The following is a 25,223-nucleotide window of genomic DNA, read 5'->3' on the forward strand; positions in this document are numbered from 1 at the left end:
GAGGCATCCAGGCAGTGGGACCGGGACCTGTCCTTAGTGCATGAGCTGGCTGTTTGGAACCTGGGACCTATGCAGGGACACTTTGCTCAGCCTGTGAGGAGGGGACTGGACCTGCTCCCCAGGGGAGTCCTTGCCCTGGAGGAGAGTGGAATGGAGGGAGTGCTGGGGGGTGGGGGGAAGGGAGGACAGGGGAATCCATGGCTGATAGGTAAAATTAAATCAAATTATAAAATTAAGAAAAAGAAAGTAAATACTTTTTTATTGCTTAACTTCACAGGAAAACAAACTGTCACAGATAATTAAAATATTAAATATGATAATAAATACAAAAAATATGTTTCCAAAAGTTAAAAAAAAGAGTGGGAGTCCCTGGAAGAAAACATTTTTCACTTGCAAGTGACTATCAGATGAAGATAGCTGTAGCAAGGGGAAAACACAGCCTGTCCCAGTGCTGTTAAGACTGAATCGGAGAAGGAGACCCACAAGCCAGGCGGTCAGGCTTATTATGGTGATCAAATACATGGTGGGCTATGGGAGTATGGGAGTGAGAGAGAGAGAGACAGAATGGTTCTTATCCTGTGCTGAGAGCAGATCTGAAGTGGTGAGGTGGTGATGAGCAGGGAGAGGTGGATAGCTTGTCTGCCACCTGGGGTCATGGTGATGTCAGGGCCTGGGCTGATCCCAAGACCCAGGACTGTGTCCACGGTCCTGCTGCAGCCAGGCTCTGTGTTAATATCCATGGCTCCTGTTAACACTGAAGGCAGAGAGGACAGGGCTGCACAGAGTTGGCCCCACCCCTCACTGGCTGCCACACTAGGGAGAAAGGTCCCTGCCCCTCACTTGCTGCAGCACTCAGAAGAGCTGGTCCTACACTTCTCCTGCGCAGTAGAGCAGAGCTGATCCTGTTTGCTGGGGGCAATGGCAAGCTGGCCCCAGTGGCATGTGAATGGGAGAGCTGGTCCTGCTCCCCTTGTCTGCCATGTGATTGTGTGGGTAAAAGATGCCCTCCCCCGACTCTCCCCAACCACCTATGACAGGTGGAAGAGATGAACCAACCTTTTACCCATTGGAGCTGAGGCCCTGTTTTTCGCCTGGGAAACATAGTAGAGCTGGTTCTGGTGGTGTAGGTGTGGGTGAGCCAGCCTGGAGGGCAGGAAAGCAGGGAAACTGTCCCCATCCCTTGCTCCTTGCTGCATGGGGCAAATTAGCCATGGCAGTGCTGGAGAGCTCACAGTGGTGGTGATGATAAAGGAAGGCTGGCAGGCTGATCAACCCAGCATCTGCTCCATCATGATCTGCTGGAGCACTGGAAGAGGCCAGTTCTGTAGATCTAAAGCTTGCAGGATCTCCATGACACAGAACAACAGGATATCCAACAGATGTTCCGGTAAGGACCCAGTATGGACAGTGTAGCAGGAAGTAGAGGCCTTGAACCAGACCAATGACTCTGCAGTGAACACTTGCAAGAAAAAAAATATATGGACAAAAGAATATATTGTGTGGTGAGATTTTTTTCTCTTACATTTTATTTTATTCTACGGGGTCAAGGCACTTTGCAAGGGCAGAGGGTGGAAAAGAAGAGACAGGGAGAGGAATGGGATCAGGATGCATGATAAGAAAGCCACAAAGAACAAATAAAAGTTAAAAAAAACATAGAAGGCAATTTGGAGGATTCTACCAAAATGTCCTCCAAAATGACTAATATGTTTAATTTTGATCCTCATCACCAAAATGGAGATAGCTTCTGGGTTAGTGATGGGATGTGTGTCTCCTTCTGCTGTCAGCTCTAGGACAGTATCTGGTGCAGACCTGTTTAGGTATTAGGCATGCTGCTCAGTTTCAGAGTTTATAGTTCATATGTGTGTCAAAGAAGACTGCGTTAAGAAGTCTCTGTTTTCTTAATGTTCTCCATCACCTCTGGCTCTTATATTCTTCCCTCTTCCACAGAATTTCCTGAGCCCTGAAGGGAGGTACATAATGGAGACATTCTGCATAGGGTTGTGTTTCAAGGTATCTCACTCTGCATATTTCTGGCTGTGGGTCTCTGTGGTTGTTTCCATTTGCTGCTGGAGGAAGCTGCTCTAATGGTGGCTGAGCCATGATGGATCTGTGAGTAGAGCTGAGTGTTATCAGGAGTCATTGTATTGTTATGTTCCCTTAACAGAACACATGTATTTGATTTCCCAATATGTCCCTGGACTATCTAGTCTCAGGTTCTTGGCCACCTAAGCAGCATCAGCTATGACTTCCATCTCATGAAGTGGGCATTAAATCAAATCAAAGATTGATGAGTTTCTTCTGCAAGATTCATGCCACCAGCATATCTTGCAGGCAGATCACCATTGTGGATTGAAGGTTTTGTAGCTGGCTTGTGTTTACCTTCCTCCTTTGGTAGTGTGAAGAACATCTTCCAGTACCATGAACACCAGCCAGTAGGAATAAAGGCTCTAGGTAGGCACAAGCTCAAACTCTCCAAGATGAGATGTGTATGTGTTATCTTCAGCAATAGGGCTTTACTATCCATGGATAGAGAGCAACTAACAGCCTTGGCAATAGCCTGGGTTATTAGGAGGTTCACATGGGGCCTCTTCAGCCAATAACTCAATTGGATGTAACCCATTCCCAGTTCTGGAAGTTTCATTCAGTAATGAGTGATATCCAGTTGGGGCTCTATCCCCCATGTTATTTGGCAATTTCATTTAGATGCCTACATATACCCCCCCCCCACACACACTGTTTACACACACACACACACACACATACACACACACACACTGTTTACAAAGCTTCTACTGTATTAGTTTGCCATACTCCCATCAAATATTCTTAGTTTTAGCTGTTCCTCCCACATTCCCTTCCATGCCCCCTTTTCTCTTCCCCATTTGATCTTCCCATTAGAGCCTCCCCAACTCATCCATAACTATCTATTCTATTTCATTTTCCTAGGGAAATCTATCACCCCCTCAAAATCTTTCTCTCTATATCTTACCTCTGTGCTTATATGGACTATAGCTATTTTATCAACAACCAACAGCTAAAATATACATAAAAAGGGAATATATACCATGATTGTCTTTCTGGATCTTGGCTACCTCAATTAGGATGGTTTGTTTCTGGTTTAATCCATTTAATTGTGAATTTCCTGATTTTGTTATTTTAATGGCTGAGTTACATTCTACTGTGTAAATGTAACACTTTTTAAAATTCATTTCTTGATAGACATCAAGTTTATTACCAATTTATTGGCATTATGAATAGAGCAATAATGAATATAGTTGATCAGGTATCTGTAGGATGACACATCCTTTGGATACATGCCCGAGAGTGGTGTAGCTGGATCTTGAGGTGGATTGTTTCCCAGCTTCCTGAAGAACTGCCAGACTGATTTCCATAGTGGCTGTACAAGTTTGCACTCCCAGAAGCAATGGATGAGTGTTCCCCTTACTCCACATGACCACCAGCATCTGCTATTATTTATTTTATTGACCTTGGTCATTCTGACTGGTGTAAGATGAAGTCTCCAAGTAGCTTTAATTTGCATTTCCCTGATCTCTACTGATGTTGAAGAGTTGAGTGATTCTCTGCCATTTGAGTTTCTTTTTTGAGGTAAGAAAAGAAATAAAGAACACACACACACACTCACACACACACACACACACACACACACACAGAGAGAGAGAGAGAGAGAGAGAGAGAGAGAGAGAGAGAGAGAGAGAGAGAGAGAGAGAGAGAGAATATTTTGCAGGCCAGGGAATGTTAGTTTAGCCCCCATGCTGGCCCCAGAGAATTCAGTTTTACTTCCTCAGATAGAAAAGTTAAGTTGAGTCACAAGCCCAGCCTATTGGAAACAGGTAAGGCCCCATTTCTGGACTGGGCAGACCAGGTCGCTAGCCCCTAGGCTCCTGGGGCATATCCTGTGTCCCTCCCCCAAGTTATTGAAGCTCCAGGGACTGGCCAACTGCCCCTTTGCCAGACTCCTTGCCAAGAAAATAGTCCCCTGTGACACCAGTGAAAACCTGAGACATAATCACACCCTGCACTGATTGAGAACAGGTAAGACATCATCTCAACTGTGCAGACCAGGTCCCCAGCCACGTCCTGTACACCTCCTGGCCATTGGAGCCCCAGGGACTAGCCAGCTGCCCCTTCTCTTGCTCCCTCACCAAGAAAACAGGCCCCTGCAACACCAGTGAAAACAGGCCCAACCTGCACCTATTGGGAACAGAAAAAAACCCCTTGTTACACCAGTGAATACACCCTGCACCCATTGGGGACATCACAGATTGGACCAAGAGCTCAGATTAGATCAAGAGCTCCCATTAGACCAAGAGTATCAACCAGACCAAAAGAGGCTTCCTCAGACACAGATAGCACTTTTACAGAGTGGAGGAAGAGATGGGTAGACACCAATGCAAAATACAGTCAACAACATAAAGACCAATATGGCACCATCAGAACCTAGATGATGATCTGAACATCTCAAAGCAGAAGAAGCAAAAGAAATAGACCTTTAAAAATGAACATAAGAAGATTATACAGGCTTTTAAAGAGGAAATGAAAAATACCCTTAAAAAATTTGAAAAATAGACAAATAAAAATTTGAAAGAAATCAATAAATTCCTTAAAGAAAGCCAAGAAAAAGCAATTAAACAGGTGAATGAAACAGTCCAAGTTTTGAAAATTGAAATAGAGGCAATAAAGAGGACACAAACTGAGGGAAGGCTGGAAATGGAAAATCTGAGTAACTGAACAGGAACTACAGATGCAAGCATAACCAACAGAATTCAAGAGATGGAAGAGAGAATCTCTGGTGTTAAAGATACAAAAGAGGAGATAGAATCATCATTCAAAGAAAACTCTAAAGCCAAAAAAGTCATAACACAAAATGTCCAGGAAATTTGGGACACCATGAAGAGATCAAATCTAAGAATAATAGAAATAGAAGTAGGAGAAGAATACCAACTCAAAGGCACAGAAAATATATTCAACAAAATCAAAGAAGAAAACTTTAACAACTAAAAGAAATAAATGCCTATGAAGGTACAAGAAGCTTACAGAACACCAAATAGACTGGATCCCCCCTCCCCAAAAAGGCCCCATCACCACATAATAATCAAACCATTAAACATACAGAATGAAGAAAAAAATATTAAGAGCTGCAAAGGAAAAAGGCCAAGTAACATATAAAGGCAGACCATCAGAATAACACCTGACTTCTCAATGGAGTCCCTGAAAGTCAGAAGGTCCTGGACAGATGTTTTGCAGACACTAAAAGACCATGGATGCCAACCCAGAGTATTATATCTAGCAAAACTCTCAATCACCATAGATGGAATAAACAAAATATTCCATGATAAAACCAGATTTAAACAATACCTATCCGCAAATCCAGCCCTACAGAAAGCACTAGAAGTAAAAATCCAACCTAAGGAAGTTAGATACAACCATGAAAATACACACAATAGATAACCCCACACCAACAAATACCAAAGAAGAGAAACACACATTACCAAAAAAAAACAAAAACAAAAACAAAAACAAAAACAAAAACAATTAACAGGAATTAGCAATCACTGGTCATTAATATTCATTAATATCAATGGTCTAAATTCACCTAGAAAAAGACACAGGCTGACAGAATGGATATAAAAACAGGATCTATCCTTCTGCTGCATACAAAAAACACACCTCAACTTTAAAGACAGACACTACCTCAGAGTAAAAGGCTGGAAAAAGAGTTTCCAATCAAATTGACTTAATAGATATTTACAGAACATTCCACCCTAACACAAAAGAGTATACCTCCTTCTCAGCACCCCATGGAACCTTCTCTAAAACTGAGCACATGCTGGGTCACAAAGCAAATCTCAACAGATACAAAAAAATTGGAATAACTGTGATACCTCAGTAAAACCCCCCACTCTATCCCCTACAGACAAAGAGAAGCTTAAACCAGGATTCCTAAGTGTAGATAAGAACTTAGACCCCTTTTCCCCAGGTGGCTGTATCTGCTACAGGGACTTTGGAAAACAGTCAGGATATTCGACCAAAAGACTAAAAAGGGAGGCGGGTTAAAATAAATTATATGGTCTGTGCCTTTAAGAACCCCCTCCCCTCTAAGAAATTTTATGGGTTTTGCCTATAAAAACTAACTTCCCCAAGAAAGGATAACTCTTCTCTGCCTCACTTGAGATGGCTTGAGTTGAGTTCCCTGTCATGACTTGAAACAGATAAACCTTGCTTTTGCATTCTGGTATGCTCGTCCTTGGTGGTCTCTCTGGGGGTTATGATCTGGGCACAACAATAACCTCCTGCATTTTAATGGACCACTATGGATTAAAGTTAGATTTTTAACAACAACGAATTTACAAAAACCTACTCTCTCATGGAAACTGAACAATGCCCAAATGAATCATCAATGGGTTAAGGAAGAAATAAAGAAAAAAATTAAAAATTTCCTAGAATTCCATGAAAATGAAAGTACAACATACCCAAACTTATAGGACACTATGAAAGCAGTACTAAGAGGAAAATTCATAGCACTAAATGGCCACATAAAGAAGATGGAGAAATCTCACACTAGAGACTTAATAGCACACCTGAAAGTTATAGGACAAAAAGAAACAAATTCACCCTGGAGGAATCGATGCCAGGAAATAATCAAATTGAGAGTGGAAAACAATGAAATAGAAACAAAGAGAACAATACAAAGAACCAATAAAACAAAGAGTTAGTTCTTGGAGAAAATCAACAAGATAGACAATCCCTTATCCAAGTTAGCCAAAAGGCAGAGAGAAAGAGAGAGAGAGAGAGAGAGAGAGAGAGAGAGAGAGAGAGAGAGAGAGAGAGAGAGAGAGAGAGAATCCAAATCAACACAATCAGAAATGAAAAGGGAGACATAACAACAGACAATGAGGAAATCCAGAGAATCATCAGGTCATACTTCCAAAACCTGTACTCCACAAAATTGGAAAATCTGAAAGAAATGGACAATTTTTTGGATAGGTACCACATACCAAAGTTAAATCAAGACCCGATAAACTATTTAAATAGGCCAATGACCCCTAGGGAAATAGAAACAGTCATTAAAAGTCTCCCAACCAACCAACCAACCAACCAACCAACCAACCAAACAAACAAACAAACAAAAAAACTCCACAGGACCAGATGGCTTCAATGCAGGATTCTATCAGAATTTCAAAGAAGAGCTAATTCCAATACTCCTCAAATTGTTCCACACAATAGAAACAGAAGGAACATTACCAAACTCTTTTTATGAGGATACAATTACCCTGATACCCAAACTACACAAAGATGCAACAAAGAAAGAGAATTACAGACCAATCTCCCTTATGGACATTGATGCAAAAATACTCAATAAAACATTGGCAAAACAAATCCAAGAACACATCAAAAAATTAGCCACCATGATCAAGTAGGCTTCATCACAGGGATGCAAAAATGGCTCAACATATGAAAATATGAGAATGTAGTACACTATATAAACTAACTGAAAGAAAAAAAAACACATGATCATCTCATTAGATGCTGAAAAAGCCTTTGACAAAATCCAACACGCCTTTATGATAAAAGTCCTAGAGAGATCAACAGTACAACGAACATACCTAAACAAAATAAGGGAATTTACAGCAAGTTGATAGCCAATATCAAATTAAATGGAGAGAAACTCAAAGTGATTCCACTAAAATCAGGAACAAGACAAGGCTGTCCACTCTCCCCATATTTATTCAGTATAGTACTTGAAGTTTTAGCTAGAGCGTTAAGATAACAAAAGGATATCAAATGGATACAAATTGGAAAGGAAGAAGTCAAACTTTCACTATTTGTAGACCATATGATAGTGTACATAAGTGACCCCAAAAATTCTACCAGGGAACTCCTATAGCTGATAAACTCCTTCAGTAACGTGGCAGGATACAAGATTAATTCAAAAAAATCAGTAGCTCTCCTATATGCAAATGACAAATGGGCTGAGAAAGAAATCAGAGAAGCATCATCCTTTACAATGGCCACAAATAATATAAAATACCTTGGGGTAACTCGAACTAAGCAAGCGAAGGACCTGTATGACAAGAACTTAGTAGGGCAAAGGACACAGTCAATTAGACAAAATGACAGCCTACAGAATGAGAAAAGATCTTCACCAACCCCACATCTGTCAGAGGATTGATATCCAGAACATATAAAGAACTCAAAAAGCTAGACATCAAAATACCTAACAGTCCAATTTGAAAAATGGGCTATAGAGCTAAATAGAGAATTCTCAACAGAAGTATCTCAAATGCTGAAAGACATTTAAGGAATTGCTCAACATCCTAGGTCATTAGGGAAAAGTATGATGATATTTTATTTGTACTGAAATGTGATTTTATTTGTATGTCACTAAAGTTGCCTGGAGATCAGAAGTCACAGCAAGACAAAAGCAGGTATCAGGCAGTGGTAGCACATGCCCTTAATCCGATCACATGGTAGGCAGAGTCTCTGTGGTCAAGGACACATCCAAAGCAAGGTGACCTGAACTTTTAATGCCAGGACCAACCATAGAAACCTGGAGGTCTGTATAGACAGGCAATGACTAGGAAATCATGTGGTTGGGTTTAGAGCCAATGAAAAGGTGGAACACTAAGGCAATAAAAAGACAGGACACAGGAAGAAGGTCTCTCTCTCTCTCTCTCTCTCTCTCTCTCTCTCTCTCTCTCTCTCTCTCTCTCTGGGGAAGGATGGTAGCGAGTGATAAGCTAAAGGCTCTAATCTCTTTTGCTTTTAATTTTGTATTTGGCTCTGTGTCTCTTATTTACTAAGACCGTTTAGAATTTTATCTACAGAATTGCAAATCAAAACAAATCTGAGATACCATCTTACACCTGTCAGAATGGCTAACATCAAAAACTCTGAAGACAGCTCATGTTGGAGAGGATGTGGAGCAAGGGGAACACTCCTACACTGTTGGTGGGAATGCAAACTGGTACAGCCACTTTGGAAATCAGTATGGTGGTTTCTCAGAAAATTGGGAATCAATCTTCCTCAAGACCAGCTATACCACTCTTGAGCATATACCCAAAGAATGCTCAAACATTCCATGAGGACACATGTTTAATTATGTTCATAGCAGCACTATTTGTAATAGCCACAACCTGGAAACAACCTAGATGCCCCTCAACTGAAGAATGGATAAAGAGAATGTGGTACATATATACAATGGAGTACTACTCAGCAGAGAAAAATAATGACATCATGAGGTTTGCAGGAAAATTGATGGAAGTAGAAAATATCATCCTGAGTGAGGTAACCCAGACTTAGAAAGACAAACATGGTATGTACTCACTCATAAGTGGATACTAGAAGTGGAGTGAGGAATAACCAGACTGCAAGCCACAGATCCAGGGAGACTGGCTGGTAGGGAGGACCCTGGGAGGGACACAGGGATCACCCAATAAGGAAGGGATGGATGGGATCCACATTAGCAAGTTGGGGCTGAGGGAGGGGGTAATGGAAGGGAAGGGATGACGGAATGTGAGCTTAGTGGAGTGGGAAGTTCGAGCTGCATCAGGAACAGAGTGGGAGAGTAGGGAAGGAGATACCATGGTGGGTGATGGCACCATGGGAATAGGGAGAGGCAGGGTGTTGGGGAGATCCCCAGGAATCGACAAGGATGACTCCACCATAAACTACTGGCAGTGGTCCAGAGGTTGCCTGAGCTGAGTGGTGATGGGATGGCTGAATATCCTAGCTAACATCATAGAACCCTCATTCAGTGACTGATGGAAACAGATGCAGAGATCCACGGTCAGGGCCCAGGCAGAGCTCCAGAGGTGCAGTTGATGAGAGAGAGGAGGCATTCTATGAGCAAGAGATATGGAGACCATGATTGGAAGGAGTACAGAGACAACTAGCCAAATTAGTGGAAACACATGAACTGTGGACCAATGGCTGAGGAGCCCCTGTGGTATTGGACTAAGCCCTCTGGATAAGCAAGACAGTTGTTTGGCATGACTGTTTAGGGGACCCCCAGACTGTGGGACCAGGACCTGTACCTAGTGCATGAGCCGGCTTTTTGGAGCCCAATGCCTATGGTGGGACACTTTGTGCAGCCTTGGTGCAGGGAGGAGGGGCTTGGACCTGCCTCAACTGAATGTACCAGGCTCTGCTGACTCCTCAGGGGAGACCTTACCTTGGAGAAGGTGGGAACGGTGGATAGATTGGAGGAAGGGTGGGGGGCGGGAGGAGGGAGGAGAGGGGGATCTGTGGTTGGTATGTAAATTGAATGGAAAATCTCTTAATTAAAAAAAGGAAGGAAAAGAAAGAAAAAAGAAAATAAAAAAATAAAGAAAAGTGAAGTTGAGTGAACAGTAATGGGCTCCATCGCTTTCCCTCAATCCATGAGCTGCTGAAGGCTGGTCTTCATAGTAGCAGCAGAATATTAATGGGGATTGGATTGAATCTGTAGATTACTTTTGGTCAGATGGCCATTTTATTATGTTAATCCTACCGATATATGAGCATGAGAGATCTTTTCATGTGCTTTTTTTTTCTTTCAGTTTGCTTGTATGGTGGATTACACAGACAGATTTTCATATGTTGAATAATCCCTGCATCTCTGGGATGAAGACTACTTGATCATGGTGGATGATCTTTTTGATGTGTTCTTGTATTCAGTTGGCAAGTATTTTACTTAGTATTTTTACATCAATGTTTATGAGTGAAATTGGTCTGTAATTCTCTTTCTTTGTTAAGTCTTTTTTGGTATGGGTACCAGGGTGACTGTGGCCTTATAGAAAGAATTTGGCAATGTTCCTTCTGTTTCTATTTTGTGAAATAATTTGAAGAGTATTGGTATTAGCTCTTCTTTGACAGTCTGGTAGAATACTGTGTTGAAATCATGTGTTCCTGGGCTTCTTTTGTTTGGGAGACTTCTGATGACTGCTTGTACTTCCTTAGGGGTTTAAATCTATTTAAATTGTTTATATGATCCTGATTTAACTTTGGTAAGTGGTATCTATCAAGTTATCTGTCCATTTCTTTTAGATTTTCCAATATTGTAGAATACAGGTTTTTGAAGAATGACCTAATGATTCTCTGTATTTCTATGGAATCTGTTATGTCCCTCTTTTTATTTTTGATTTTGTCAATTTGAGTGTTCTCTCTCTGTGTGTGTGCCTTTTAGTTAGTTTGGATAAGAGTTTATCTATTTTGTTGATTTTCTCAAAGAACCAACTCTCTGTTTCTTTGTTTCTTTATATTGTTCTCTTTCTTTCTATTTTATTGGTTTCAGCCCCCAATTTGATTATTTCCTGCCTTCTACTCCTCTTAGGTATGTCTACTTTCTTTTGTTCTAGTGCTTTTGTGTGTGCTGTTAAGTCAACAGTATGAGCTCTCTCAATATTCTTCATGAAGACACTTAGTACTATGAACTTTCCTCTTAGCATCACTTTAATTGTGTCTTATAAGTTTGGGTATGTTGTGCATTCATTGTCATTGAATTCTAGGAAGTTTTTAACTTCTTTCTATTTCTTCCTTGACCCAGTGGTAACTCAGTAGAGAGTTGTTCAGTTTCCATGAGTGGTAGACTTCCTTTTGTTTTTGTTGTTTCTGAAATCCGTGTTTAATCCATGGTGAAATGTTTTAACCTCATAGCCTACTCCAGCCAGGACTTCATATAAGCCCTCCACTTTTCCATCACACTTAGACTGGACAACAAGTAGCTCTCCAAGGACTCAATTTTTTCAGGGTGCTGTTGCTGGAGGGCTTCTCTCCAGGTTCCCCAAGCCCCGCAGTCCCACAATCCACATATAAAATAATCACTCAGACGCTTATATCACTTATAAACTGTATGGCCGTGGCAGGCTTCTTGCTAACTGTTCTTTTATCTTAAATTAACCCATTTTTATAAATCTATACCTTGCCACGTGGCTGGTGGCTTCCCAGCGTCTTCACATGCTGCTTGTCCTGGCGGTGGCTGCAGTGTCTCTCTCCTCAGCCTTCCGCTTCCCAGAATTCTCCTCTCTCCTTGTCCCACCTACTTCCTGCCTCGTCACTGGCCACCAGTGTTTTATTTATATAGAACAATATCCACAGCAGGGTGCCTAAAGATTCCATCACCCCTGGACAACAGGAAACAGTATAGAAAACATGAGTCCCACATCCCCAAGAGGTGGGGTGGGTGGCTTTTAGTTGTTTGGTGGTTTATGGATATTTATAATCCTTTAGTGTGGTTGATTGGAAGTTGTTATTGGTCATAGTCAGGGAGGAAACTAAACAAAGGAGATTAGATTCAGGAATCTCGTTCTGAAAAGAAAGATGCAGGTACAGTGAGGATAAGATAAAAGGGTAGATTATTGAATCTACATTTAAACTAAAAAACAATTAAATATTCTTAAATATTTTACACTGGTATGGATTTTTTGTATATTCATACAAATTTAAGGTTATTTTTGTTAGACCATACTGTACTTATGTTTCTACTCTTGTTTAGGTTATTGTACCTATGTAGCTCATTTAACAATGTAACCTATGTTTCTAGTCCTTGAGCATTATTATTACAAACTAATTAAGATAATAAAAAATGCAGGTTAGTAGTTACCTATATCGATCAAACCTATAGTCATGTTAGGTATGTTTTCAATGTAAAACATAGATATATTTTAGATAGAGAGATGATGTTCAAACACTTCAGAGACCTACAGAATATGTCATTTAAGATTTTTTTTTTTTACATTCAGGAAACATTCTCTGTGTTTGCGTAGACACATGTCCAGAGGAATTGCTTTGCCACTCACTGTTTTGTAAGAGTATAATCCTGAAAAATTATGTATTTCTATCAATATAAGAAAACACGAGTAAAATCATATAGTGAGATAGTGGACTATGACATAGAAATACAATGCTAAGCTGCATGAAATATGTTCCCATGAATAAGTCACAAAAACATAAAAGCAAGAAGGTAGGAATGAAACACAAAGAACTCAGAGAATGATGTACATGGCAATGCTACTGATTTCAAGTTTTGGAATATGCAAGCCAACAACCTTCATTCTTAAGCAATTCATAGTGAGAAAAATAATTTTAAAAACTGAAAAGCCTAAACCCCAATGTTTAGGATATTACTGTGAATAGAGGTGAATAAGGAGTGAAATGGGATGAGAGGTAGAGGAATACACCAAAGCGTCAATCTTTCTTCATGGTTTGTGTATTCTTTTTTTTCCTCCATTTTTCTTTATTAAGAAAATTTCTACTCACTCTACATACCACCCACAGATCCCATCTCCTCCCTCCTCCCACCCCAAGCCCTCCCTCACAAGCCACCACACTGGTGGAAGCCCATGAACTGTAGACTAGTGGCTGTGGAGCCCTAATGGGACTGGACTAGGCCCTCTGTATATAGAAGATGGTTGATTGGCTTGAACTGTTTGGGGGGTCGCCCAGACAGGGGGATTGAGATCCATCTCTGGTGCATGGGCAGGCTTTTGGGAGCACAGTGCCAGTGGTGTGATGCCTTGTGCAGCCTTGGTGCAGTGGGGAGGAGCTTGGATCAGCCTAGGCTCAGTGTGCCTGGCTCTGCTGACTCCCCATGGGAGACCTTGATTTGGGGGATATAGAGATATAGGGTGGCTTAAGATGTTTAATAACCAGGATTTTCATGACAATGAGGTATGTCTGCTCTTGGCAGCACAAATCTACTTCAGAGAAGATGATGGGCATCAAAGAACCTCTCCATGGAGTTTGCTTTCTTTGTGACAAAAGTTAGCCACTGTGCAAGAAACTGCTCTTGTCTCAACTACTGACAGTATGCTGTCCAAATTGGACAAGCAGAACACATACAAAAATGATTGCGAATCTTTGCCAATACAAGGTAGGATAGTCCTTCAAAAATCCTGCTTCACAGAAAAGCCTGTCAGATATTCTAGGCCAGGAGGCCAATGATGGATCCCCATTGTTGCAGAGGAACCTTAGGTGACTGTCCAGGCAGCCAAGTGCATTGTCATTTCTATATTTTAGAGGTTGTTTGCTCTGCACTTCCTGTTTACTCAGTTAATATTATGTCTTTCTTGGGTCTCTAAAGGAGTTGAAGACTAGATAGCTATGGTTCCAGTTTTCCTGGTTAATAAATTAACACAAAAATGGTGTAAAGTGTATAAGTTTGAGTGGCATAATTAAATTGTCTCTCTAAGAAAATATTTTGAGGTAGAAAAATAGTTTTGTGGTGGTAATACAAGTTAGGATAGAAAGTAAATTAGGTACAAAACTTTGGACTCACCGGGATAGGTGAGAAATGAAGTATTTTTTTCTGATTTTGCCAAATGAAAATGGACTGGACATTGTGAATGTAATTCTTACCCAATAATTGTTCTTATTGTATATAGTTATACTGTGTTAGAGTTAAAAACTTTTCATTTTTATTTAGACAAAAATGGGGAAATTTTGTGGGACAATTTGATCACATTCTGATGCTCCTGAGACTGACAATGAAGTTTGCTTAGAAACAGAGGGTGGAACTAGCTACTAGCTGACCAAAATTAGACATAGAGCTTTTGCAAGAGCAAGAACACATAGAAAGACACAGGCAGTAGTAGGACTGGAATTGGAGAGAGTCTCAGCATGTTGGCATCCAGGAATGAGATAGGGAGAGAGAGAGAGAGAGGGAGAGAGAGAGTTCAGTAGTCACTTCTCTACTTCTCTGATCATTGAGGTTTTTATCCCAATATCTGACTTCTAAATTTTTAATAATAAAGAATAAATAAATAAATGCTTCTCACCATACAGCAACATCCATTGGAAACTAAGTGTTCAAATGTCCAAGACTCTGGGGAATATCTCATTTAAACCACCATAGCTCTGGTACAATTTAGATCATCTTTCATGTGCTTCATATCCTGGTCCCTGTCTAGGAACTGTAAAATTTCAACTTCAGGGTTTATTTCAGATATCATAGAAAATTTTTGAATATTTCCTTTTGAATAAACAAAAGCACAGGTTTTAGCTGTAGAAGTTTCCTTTTCTTTTCTTCTTCATTTTTGCCTTATGTATAGCTGTGGGTCTGCATCTGTTTCCATCAGTTGCTGGAGGAAGCCTCTCTGATGACTATTGGACTAGGCACCAATCTATGTGTATAGCAGAATAACATTAGGCATCATTTTTGATGTCTTTTTCTCCAGTCATGTTTGGTTCTATCCCAGATCTCTGGGTCAACTAGCCTGTGGGTCCTGATGATCACAGTAGTGTCAGGGGTGGGCTTACTCTCCTGCCACGGGTTTTAGGCTTGACCAGTCATTGGTTGACCACACCCTCAATCTCTAGGCCAACCTTACCTCAGCACATCCCATAGGCAGGACAGACTGTAGGTTGAAGGTTATGTGGCTAGATTGGACAATTTTTAATTTGAGCAAAATTGCTGATAATTTCCAGATGAGACCCTGAAGCCACTATCAAGTAAGTATGGAGGCTATCGGGAATGTTTTATAAGTGGAAAGGGTACCTTGGGGAAGTGAAAAGGTTTTTCTTCTTCTTTTAAATAGGATGTTATTAATTTTCCTTTTGTTTTGTCTGTAAGGACTGGGATCAGCTAATCCACACAGACAGATATGGCCTGGGGAGAGTAGCTCACACAAGGGAAACCCAGAGCTCAGCTGTTCCCACTCCACTGTTTTCCTGGAATTAGGAAGTTCACTTTCCCATTTGATGGTACAACTTTCTAACAACCTCAAGGTCAGAAGTGCCCTCTACAGATAACATGATAATTATGGGTCTAGAGAGACATAAGCCGATGACATTCCTTCCTTATAACTGCTTCTTAGGGCTCATTCTACACTGATGTTTGTTTATCCTAGGCCTTGCCAGGTGAGTGTTTGCTTTTCTATTCATTAATAGTGGGAGCTGTATATGGTAGAACAAAGCAGGATTTTCTGTCATAAAATGAGTATAGAGTTCTCTGCTTAGAACTTTACTTTGGAGCCCTGCGGTGTCAGAAGCACACACTACAGATGCTCATTACAGTGGTCATTACTCACTACAGATCAGTGTAATGATTTGTAAAGGACATAGATTTAACTCACTATGACCACTGAATATTTTCTATGTCACAGTAGGTGGGGCTATTGGAAAGAAGACAGGGCCTAACAGATGTGTGGATAGAGACAGGAAAGGCTAATGGGGTGAAAGACGACTGATGGATATTATATATTGAATGAAAATGTCATGAAATCATTTTTACAATGAACATTCACTACTACATATGTAAAAAGTAGCCCCAAATGGAATATTTTAAGTGCATATCAACTACATATTATCCTGAGTGCATACACTAAAAATTCTAAAAACGTCCTCCCGCCCAGCTAATGCCAGCTGTGTTAGTCTTACACTCCTGTCATAAAATACCTAAAATAACTTAGAGGGTACAAAGCAGAGAACCCACATTATTTGCTTGCTGGACTACATTTATAATACCGCATTACATTGAAATGACATTTTGTTTTTGTCATTTCACTACTTTTCTCACATTAACTGACTATACATTTATTTATACGAAACTTAAGCCAGAATTGCACACCAAATACTAACTTAGAGTTTATCAGTAACTTTATGTACTGTTAAGTTTGCATATACTTAGGAATTCTGAGATAAGTTTCTACTTATGTTCTTAACAATGTATAAATAAGTTTTAAAAAGTTTTACATATATTGTTTATTCTATTGCAGATATTTCTAATATAGTATACATTTTCTGGGTATTTAAAAAATATCTGTATATCTTACTTCACTTATTTATTAAACCCTTGTAAAGTTATCCTTACAAATGTGAACTAGAATATTTTCAGTTGGCTATTCAATGTTTTAAGTAAAATAAGTTAAGTTTTAATCTTTCAAGTTTGTAAACTGAATTTTGTAACATTGATATTCATATAATATTGAGTAAGCTTTTCATTAGCAATGAAAAACTATTTTCAATTCTCCAATAGTATAAAATTATTTAAAATCAAAATCCCTAGTGGTTATAAAATACAGTTGCTCATTAAATATGCATTCATAAAAAATGCCAAGTCAATTTAAGTTTAGCTGCTGAGTGCCATGAGTCCATTTTTACTTTGTTGGGATCTCATTTACTAATGCATACAGGAGACTCAAATGGAGAATGAAGGCAGGTGTGGTGGCACACACCTGTGATCCCAGCACTTTGGAGGCTAAGGCAGGAGCATTGTGAGTTTGATGGAGTCAGTCTGAACTGCAGGTTTAGATCCTCTCTCTCTGTCTCTTTCTCTCTGTCTCTGTCTGTCTGTCTGTCTGTCTGTCTGTCTGTCTCTCTCTCTCTCTCTCTCTCTCTCTCTCTCTCTCTCTCTCTGTCTCTCTCTCTCTCTCACACACACACACTTACAGTGAACGTTTTCATATCTTTTCCAGATTTACACCGTGTGACGTGTGATCCAGCTGTGGTGTGACTGCTTCCCCACAGTCTGCAGTGACATTCTGTTGCTGCTGCTTCATCTCAGGGAAACTGGCTCATAACTGTGAGAATGTAATGTTCCAGTCAGTGTCTGTGGGTTTCCAGTTTCACCTGTGCTAATTTCCAAAGAATAAGTTGTGCATTAAAATTATTTAAGAGTATCAGGTAAGAGCCAAGAATTAATATTTCATTAAAAAGTAATGACTATTTATTCCTGCTGGCATTATGTATTTCATAAAGATTTCATGGACCTAATTTGAGTGGCTAAGGTCTTCATCTTCCAGAGATTCCTTAAGACGTATTAATGTTGTTGACAGTGGACCGTGCACCAGCCAACACCATGTATCTTGTCACCTGAAAGTCACACAATCTCTCTGTGTTCCTTCTGAGTGGTCCTGCTGCCTTTCGGTCATTACTCACTAACTATGGTAAAAGTGAAAATGAAAATGATACTTTTTATGGAGTATATTTCTATGTTCATTATGTTATTAAATCTCCACAAGAAGAATACAAAGATCACCATAAATTCATAAAACAAGACTCTTCCAAACCAAATACTCGGATAATGAGGGGGTAAAGTGATTTTTCTCAGAAGAATGTTGAGCTATGTATGCACTAAGCAGCTCTTGGTTTCTATTGTTGCACATCTCTTCAAACAGCTTCCTGAAGGCTGCTTGGACTTTAGGTCTGGGTCAATTTCATAGTGATGGCTTCTCCATATTATGAATGTTTATGGGTACACTTTGGGTTTCATTACTTAAAACTAAATATTAAAAGCTTAAGCCGGTATGAAAGCCCCCAGAACTGCAATTTATATCTTCAAATAAAACAAATAAATTTTCTCAGTTCATGAACATGTTAACAACTCAGATTGTAGCTATGGTAGCTATGGTCTTTTCTGATTAAGTCTCAGCCAGGGTGAGCTACAGAGAATGATGCCATAGGAGATACATCATTTTCTGTAAGTCATAAATATTTACAAATCAAAGCATATGAAATATACAGATTGTAGAAAATATCTCTGGGCTAAGGAAAAAATTTAGATTACTTCTTTTTACTTTGGATTATCGTCTTTTCATATAACATATAATATATGTGCTACATTGATAAATTGTAGTTGTAAAATTAATGAAAGTTATTCTACATATATGGTTTGTCCATTTGCAATTTTAAAATGGAAATTGGACTACCATTCATTCAGTTTGAACACCAAGGCTTGAATTGCGTGTCATCCTAGAACTTCCATTTATTTATATTTATTTATTTAATATTTATAATTTAAGATTTATTCATTTTATTTTACATATATGAGTGTTTTGCCTGCATATATGTCTGTGTGACACTTGCATGTTTGGGTCACAGAGGACAATGGCTTCTCAAGAACTAGAGTTACAGATGGTTATGAGCCACCATGTCCTTGATGGGAATCTAGCCCAGGTCTTTTGCAAGAGTAAAACATGTTCTGAACCACTGAGTCATCTCTCCATCTTGTATCTCGGACCTTTTAAAAACACAGAACATCACAGTGCAGCTACCGTAAATGTATGTTGGTGGGAGAATCAGATGTTTGTCTCTGGCAATTGGGGTGAGTCTATACCTTTACTAGATCAAGCTTTTCAAGAGCAAAAATCATGTAAATATAAAATGTGTGATTTATGGTGTCATATTAATGGAAATGTTATAGGGTGGTCTTACTAACTTCTCCATTATTTCTATACATATAGGCATGCATTAATTTGTATATTTGGGATATGGTAGAGAGCTTGACAATACAATTGGGCACTCTTTTTCTCACAAGAATCTGAGTCAGTGTAGCAGTTTTTCTATTACTTTATCATGAAGCTAATTTTAAGGTACTAATTATAGTAATTTGACAAAATAATGACACTGGTAACCAGCCAAATAACTAACATAGGCACCAAAGGTGAGACTGTGGAGTGGAACTGCAAAAACTGTCTGGTACTGATGACCTCTGATAACACTGGGGCCTTGGTTTCGAATGCATGGGAAGGAATTTCTTTTAAAACAAATTCAAAAACAGGTCATTTCTGCAAGTTCAAGTTTGTTGCAGTGTGTTGAAAATAGTGTTTGTCTTAGTGTTTCATGTTCTCTCTTCTTGGAGGCTCCTAGCTCCACATCTTCAGTTGTGAGTATGTAGCCTGCAGTAACTACAGATACCAGGGCAAAAGGGGACCATGGCCAGAATGGGGGTGGGGCACGGAGCATTAGACAGGAGAAGGGCAGGGTACAAGTGATCTCATCAGGGAAATGGGAAAGGGTGGGCTCCTTAGCAGGGAGGAGGAAGTAAATATAGAAGGTGGGAGGAAGGTACAGTTGAGTAGCAGGACACAATTGATCTGACAGGAAAAATGAGAAAATGGGGTTCTTAGTTAAAGAGGAGACATCAATATAAAAGAAGGAGGTAAGTAGGTAAAATAACAGTATGGATTGCTGAAAAAGTTATAAGGCAAAAAGAGAAAATAATCATAAGGAATCATACTATTAATGATTTACTCCTTCAAAAAGCAAAGAAAAAACAGGGTTAGTCTTGGTAGCTGGAATTAGTTCTTTAATCCTGAAGTGGAGTGTTCCAAAAGGTGATGGGATGGGAGCTAAACTGTGAGTCAGTTCAAAACATTTATAACTGTAATTAATGGTTACCTAATTAATAGGGTGTGGAAATAATGAGTCTCCAAGAGCAATAGTGGTCTCCAAATATATCTATGTCTTTAATTCTGGATTCTGGGCAATCATAGAATAAGGGACATAAAAAGGGAAAATATTAACTAAGACAGACATTTTGCTGATTAAAATAGTGGGATTATTATAAATTTTCACTGTGATTTCATTAGAATTATCAGTCAAAACACAAATAGTTGCAAAATAGAGCATATTAAAGTTATGAAACGTGAGACTGACTTACCTCACTCTTCTGGATTTCTTTTGTGAATATTTTCCAGGTCAAAATAAGTTTATTTGATTGTGAAAATGTGATTATTATTCTGTGTTCATCACTACTGTTTTAGATAGATGTTAACTATAAAATGAGGCAATGTAAATCAATAGGATTGGATTTATAAGGTATGACACCTAGGTGCAATACAGGCACACAAAATGTGCCTTCTGTGTAGAATGCAACTGTGATTGCTTTTATTATCTCTAGAATGATATATATATATATATATATATATATATATATAATCAAGAATGATGATATAAATGTACTGAACTTTGATTCACAAGTTTGATGTACTCTCTATTATTTTTCTAGGCATATGAAATATGTTTCTACTATGATATTAAAATGAATACACTTTCCACTTATGTCCTTATTAAAGAGTATCCTTAATTTCCAATCTGTACTTGGAGTCCTAGCCAATATGTGTCTCCTTTTTTTCTACACTTTCATAATCCTAGTTCATAGTCATAAGCCCACGGACCTGATCTCCTGTCAACTGACCTTCATCCACATAGTGACGGTCCTCACTGGAGGGGATATTTGGCTTACAGATGTATTTGAGTCACTGAACTTTGAGAATGACTTCAAATGTAAGGCAACTTTTTACATAAACAGAGTGATGAGAGGCCTCTCCATCTGCATCACCTGCCTCCTGAGTGTGTTCCAGGCTGTCACTATCAGTCCCAGTACCTCATTGTTGGCAAAATTTAAACATAAACTAAAAAAATACGTGATTTATGCTTTCTTATTTATTTGGTCTTTCAACTTGTCGTTCAGTAGCAACCAGATTTTCTATGTTGGTGCTTTTACAAACATGAGTGAGAGCAACCAGATGAAGGTCACCAAATATTGCTCACTCTTCCCCATGAACTACATCACCAGGGCACTGATTTTAACAGTGACAATCTTCAGAGATGTCTTTCTTGTAGGAATTATGTTGACCACAAGTGCATACATGGTGATTATCTTGTTCAGACATCAGAGGCAATGCAAGCATCTTCACAGCATCAGCCACCTGAGAGCATCCCCCGAGAAGAGGGCCACCCAGACCATCTTGCTTCTGGTGGTTGTCTTTGTGGTCATGTACTGGGTGGACTTCATCATCTCATCCACCTCAGTCCTGTTATGGAAGTACGACCCAGTCATCCTGACTGTTCAGAAGTTTGTTATGAATGCCTATCCGACAATTACTCCCTTGGTACAAATCAGTTCTGATAACAGAATAATCAATATGATGAAAAACTTGCAGTCAATATGGCACCAAATTTCTTAAACAGGGCAATTTTTCTCTTTCTTTCAAAAAATGTATTTAGTTAAGTGCATGAGTGTTTTGTCGTCATGTATGTATGTGTGCACTCCTGGTCCCCACAGAGGTCAGAAGTGGAACTGGAGCTACAGATGGTTGTAAGAAGTCTTGCTGGTCATTTGCGATTGTATTCTTTTAAAAACTGTTTAATATTTCAAGTAGCAAAGTAAGATTATTCATGTGCTTCAAACAAAATTCATGGTATAACTTATATACATTCCTTTATGTTTCTGCTGCCAAATAGTATAGAGTCCTTTTGTTCACCATACAGCATAAGTTGATATTTTGACAGGAATTCCCTTACTATCTCCTATTTATTTTATGTCATAAATGTTTCCTAGATGCTGAGGTACCTCAAGGTAGCTCCTTGTTGATAGTGACTTTTAAAGCTTTTTTAATGTTTAATTTAGTGTAAATAAAGAATAGTTTAAATATCCTATTGTAGCTTTAATTGTGTTCTAATTATAATTTCTATGTATGTATAAAAATGTGAATTTAAATTTTCTATTTTTACCACAGTCACTTATTGAGTCTTATATGAAAATTTCATGTGCCTGTTTATTTGTGCTTGATTTCATCTACATTTATTGAAATATGATTGTTTAATAAAATTGTTTATATGTACATACATGATGTACCGTGTGGGTTTTGTGATGTGTGTATACATGTGTGTGCACAGATGAAGAGTGTGTGTGCATGTGTGTGCACATATGAAGAATGTGCGTGCATGTGTATGAGCACAGATGAAGGATGTGTGTGCATGTGAGTGTGCACAGATGAAGGATGTGTGTGCACAGATGAAGGATGTGTGTGCATGTAAATGTGCACAGATGAAGGATGTGTGTGCATGTGAGTGTGCACAGATGAAGGATGTGTGTGCATGTGTGTGCATAGATGAAGAATGTGTGTGCATGTTAGTGTGCACAGATGAAGGATGTGTGTGCATGTGAGTGTGCACAGATGAAGAATGTGTGTGCATGTGAGTGTGCACAGATGAAGGATGTGTGTGCATGTGAGTGTGCACAGCTGAAGAGTGTGTGTTCATGTGTGTGTGCATAGATGAAGGATGTGTGTTTATGTGTGTGTGTGCACAGATGAAGGAGGTGTGTGCATGTGAGTGTGCACAGATGAAGGATGTGTGTGCATGTGAGTGTTCACAGATGAAGGATGTGTGTGCATGTGAGTGTACACAGATGAAGGATGTGTGTGCATGTGATCGTGGAGGCCAGGAAACTCTTAGCTCTTATTCTTCAGAATCCATTCACCTTTTGTTTTGAGAGAGCATCTCTCACTTAGACCTGCGACTTGCCAAACAGGCTAATACGGGAGCCCCAAGGATTCTCATCTTTCTGCCTCTCCAGCTCTGGGATCACAAATATGCATCATTATAACTATACTTCTTCAAGTTTTTTTATTGAAAATACATTTTTTTCATATATGTCCTGATTAGAGTTTCCTAACCCCCATTCATCTAAATTCCTCCCTTGTCCCTTCCCATCTGGATCAACACCCTTTTTCTTTCTCCTTCGAAAACAAATAGGTGTATAAATTTTAATAACAAAATAAAATTAGCTATAGAAAGACAAAACAAAAACATCACAGATTGGACCAAGAGCTCAGATTAGACCAAGAGCTCCCATTAGATAAAGAGTATCAACCAGACCAAAAGAGGCTCCCTCAGACACAGATAGCACTTTCACAGAGTGGAAGAAGAGATGGGTAGACACCAATGCAAAATACAGTCAACAACATAAAGACCAATATGGCACCATCAGAACCTAGATGATGATCTGAACATCCCAAAGCAGAAGAAGCAAAATAAATAGACCTTTAAAAATGACCTTAAGAAGATGATACAGGCTTTTAAAGAGGAAATGAAAAATACCCTTAAAGAATTCGAAAAAAAGACAAAAAAAATTTGAAAGAAACCAATAAATTCCTTAAAGAAAGCCAAGAAAAAGCAATTAAACAGGTGAATGAAACAGTCCAAGTTTTGAAAATTGAAATAGAGGCAATAAAGAGGACACAAACTGAGGGAAGGCTGGAAATGGAAATTCTGAGTAACTGAACAGGAACTACAGATGCAAGCATAACCAACAGAATTCAAGAGATGGAAGAGAGAATCTCTGGTGTTAAAGATACAAAAGAGGAGATAGAATCATCATTCAAAGAAAACTCTAAAGCCAAAAAAGTCATAACACAAAATATCCAGGAAATCTGGAACACCATGAAGAGACCATATCTAAGAATAATAGAGATAGAAGTAGGAGAAGAATACCAACTCAAAGGCACAGAAAATATATTCAACAAAATCAAAGAAGAAAACTTTAACAACTAAAAGAAATAAATGCCTATGAAGGTACAAGAAGCTTACAGAACACCAAATAGACTGGATCCCCCCTCCCCAAAAAGGCCCCATCACCACATAATAATCAAACCATTAAACATACAGAATGAAGAAAAAATATTAAGAGCTGCAAAGGAAAAAGGCCAAGTAACATATAAAGGCAAACCCATCAGAATAACACCTGACTTCTCAATGGAGTCCCTGAAAGCCAGAAGGTCCTGGACAGATGTTTTGCAGACACTAAGAGACCATGGATGCCAACCCAGAGTATTATATCTAGCAAAACTCTCAATCACCATAGATGGAATAAACAAAATATTCCATGATAAAACCAGATTTAAACAATACCTATCTGCAAATTCAGCCCTACAGAAAGCACTAGAAGTAAAAATCCAACCTAAGGAAGTTAGATACAACCATGAAAATACACACAATAGATAACCCCACACCAACAAATACCAAAGAAGAGAAACACACATTACCCCCCCCAAAAAAATGAACAGGAATTAGCAATCACTGGTCATTAATATTAATTAATATCAATGGTCTAAATTCACCTAGAAAAAGACACAGGCTGACAGAATGGATATAAAAACAGGATCTATCCTTCGGCTGCATACAAAAAACACACCTCAACTTTAAAGACAGACACTACCTCAGAGTAAAAGGCTGGAAAAGAGTTTCCAATCAAATGGACTTAAGAAGCAAGCTGGTGTAGCTATCCTACTATCTAATAAAATAGACTTCAAACTAAAATCAATTGAAAGAGATTGGGAAGGACATTATATACTTATCACAGGGAAAATCCACCAAGATGAAGTCTCAATTCTGAACATTTATGCCCCAAATACAAGGACATCCACATTTGCAAAAGAAACATTACTAAAGCTTAAATCGCACATCAAACCCCACACACTAGTAATGGTAGACTTTAACATCCCACTCTCACCACTGGATAGAACTGCCAGACTGAAACATAACAGAGAAATAAGGGATCTAACAGAAGTTATGACTCAAATGGACTTAATAGATATTTACAGAACATTCCACCCTAACACATAAGAGTATACCTCCTTCTCAGCACCCCATGGAACCTTCTCAAAAACTGAGCACATGCTGGGTCACAAAGCAAATCTCTACAGATAAAAAAAAAATGG

At 39.1% G+C, this 25,223-nt stretch overlaps 1 protein-coding gene across 1 annotated transcript; it reads left to right on the forward strand.

The window, feature by feature from the left end:
* The first annotated feature begins 20,747 nt into the window (after positions 1 to 20,747).
* Positions 20,748 to 21,686, forward strand: LOC143272216 (vomeronasal type-1 receptor 90-like). The gene has a single exon (XM_076566098.1). It carries the CDS (start codon positions 20,778 to 20,780, stop codon positions 21,684 to 21,686), a length of 909 nt encoding a protein of 302 aa, XP_076422213.1. The 5' UTR covers positions 20,748 to 20,777.
* Positions 21,687 to 25,223: the final 3,537 nt, after the last annotated feature.

This window comes from Peromyscus maniculatus, chromosome 3 (assembly GCF_049852395.1).
Source record: "Peromyscus maniculatus bairdii isolate BWxNUB_F1_BW_parent chromosome 3, HU_Pman_BW_mat_3.1, whole genome shotgun sequence".
Taxonomy (NCBI): Eukaryota; Metazoa; Chordata; class Mammalia; order Rodentia; family Cricetidae; genus Peromyscus; species Peromyscus maniculatus.

What these genes read in the sequence shown, in the direction of transcription:
- LOC143272216 (XM_076566098.1), top strand. Translation starts at nt 20,778, where the DNA reads ATGTCCTTATTAAAGAGTATCCTTAATTTCCAATCTGTACTTGGAGTC.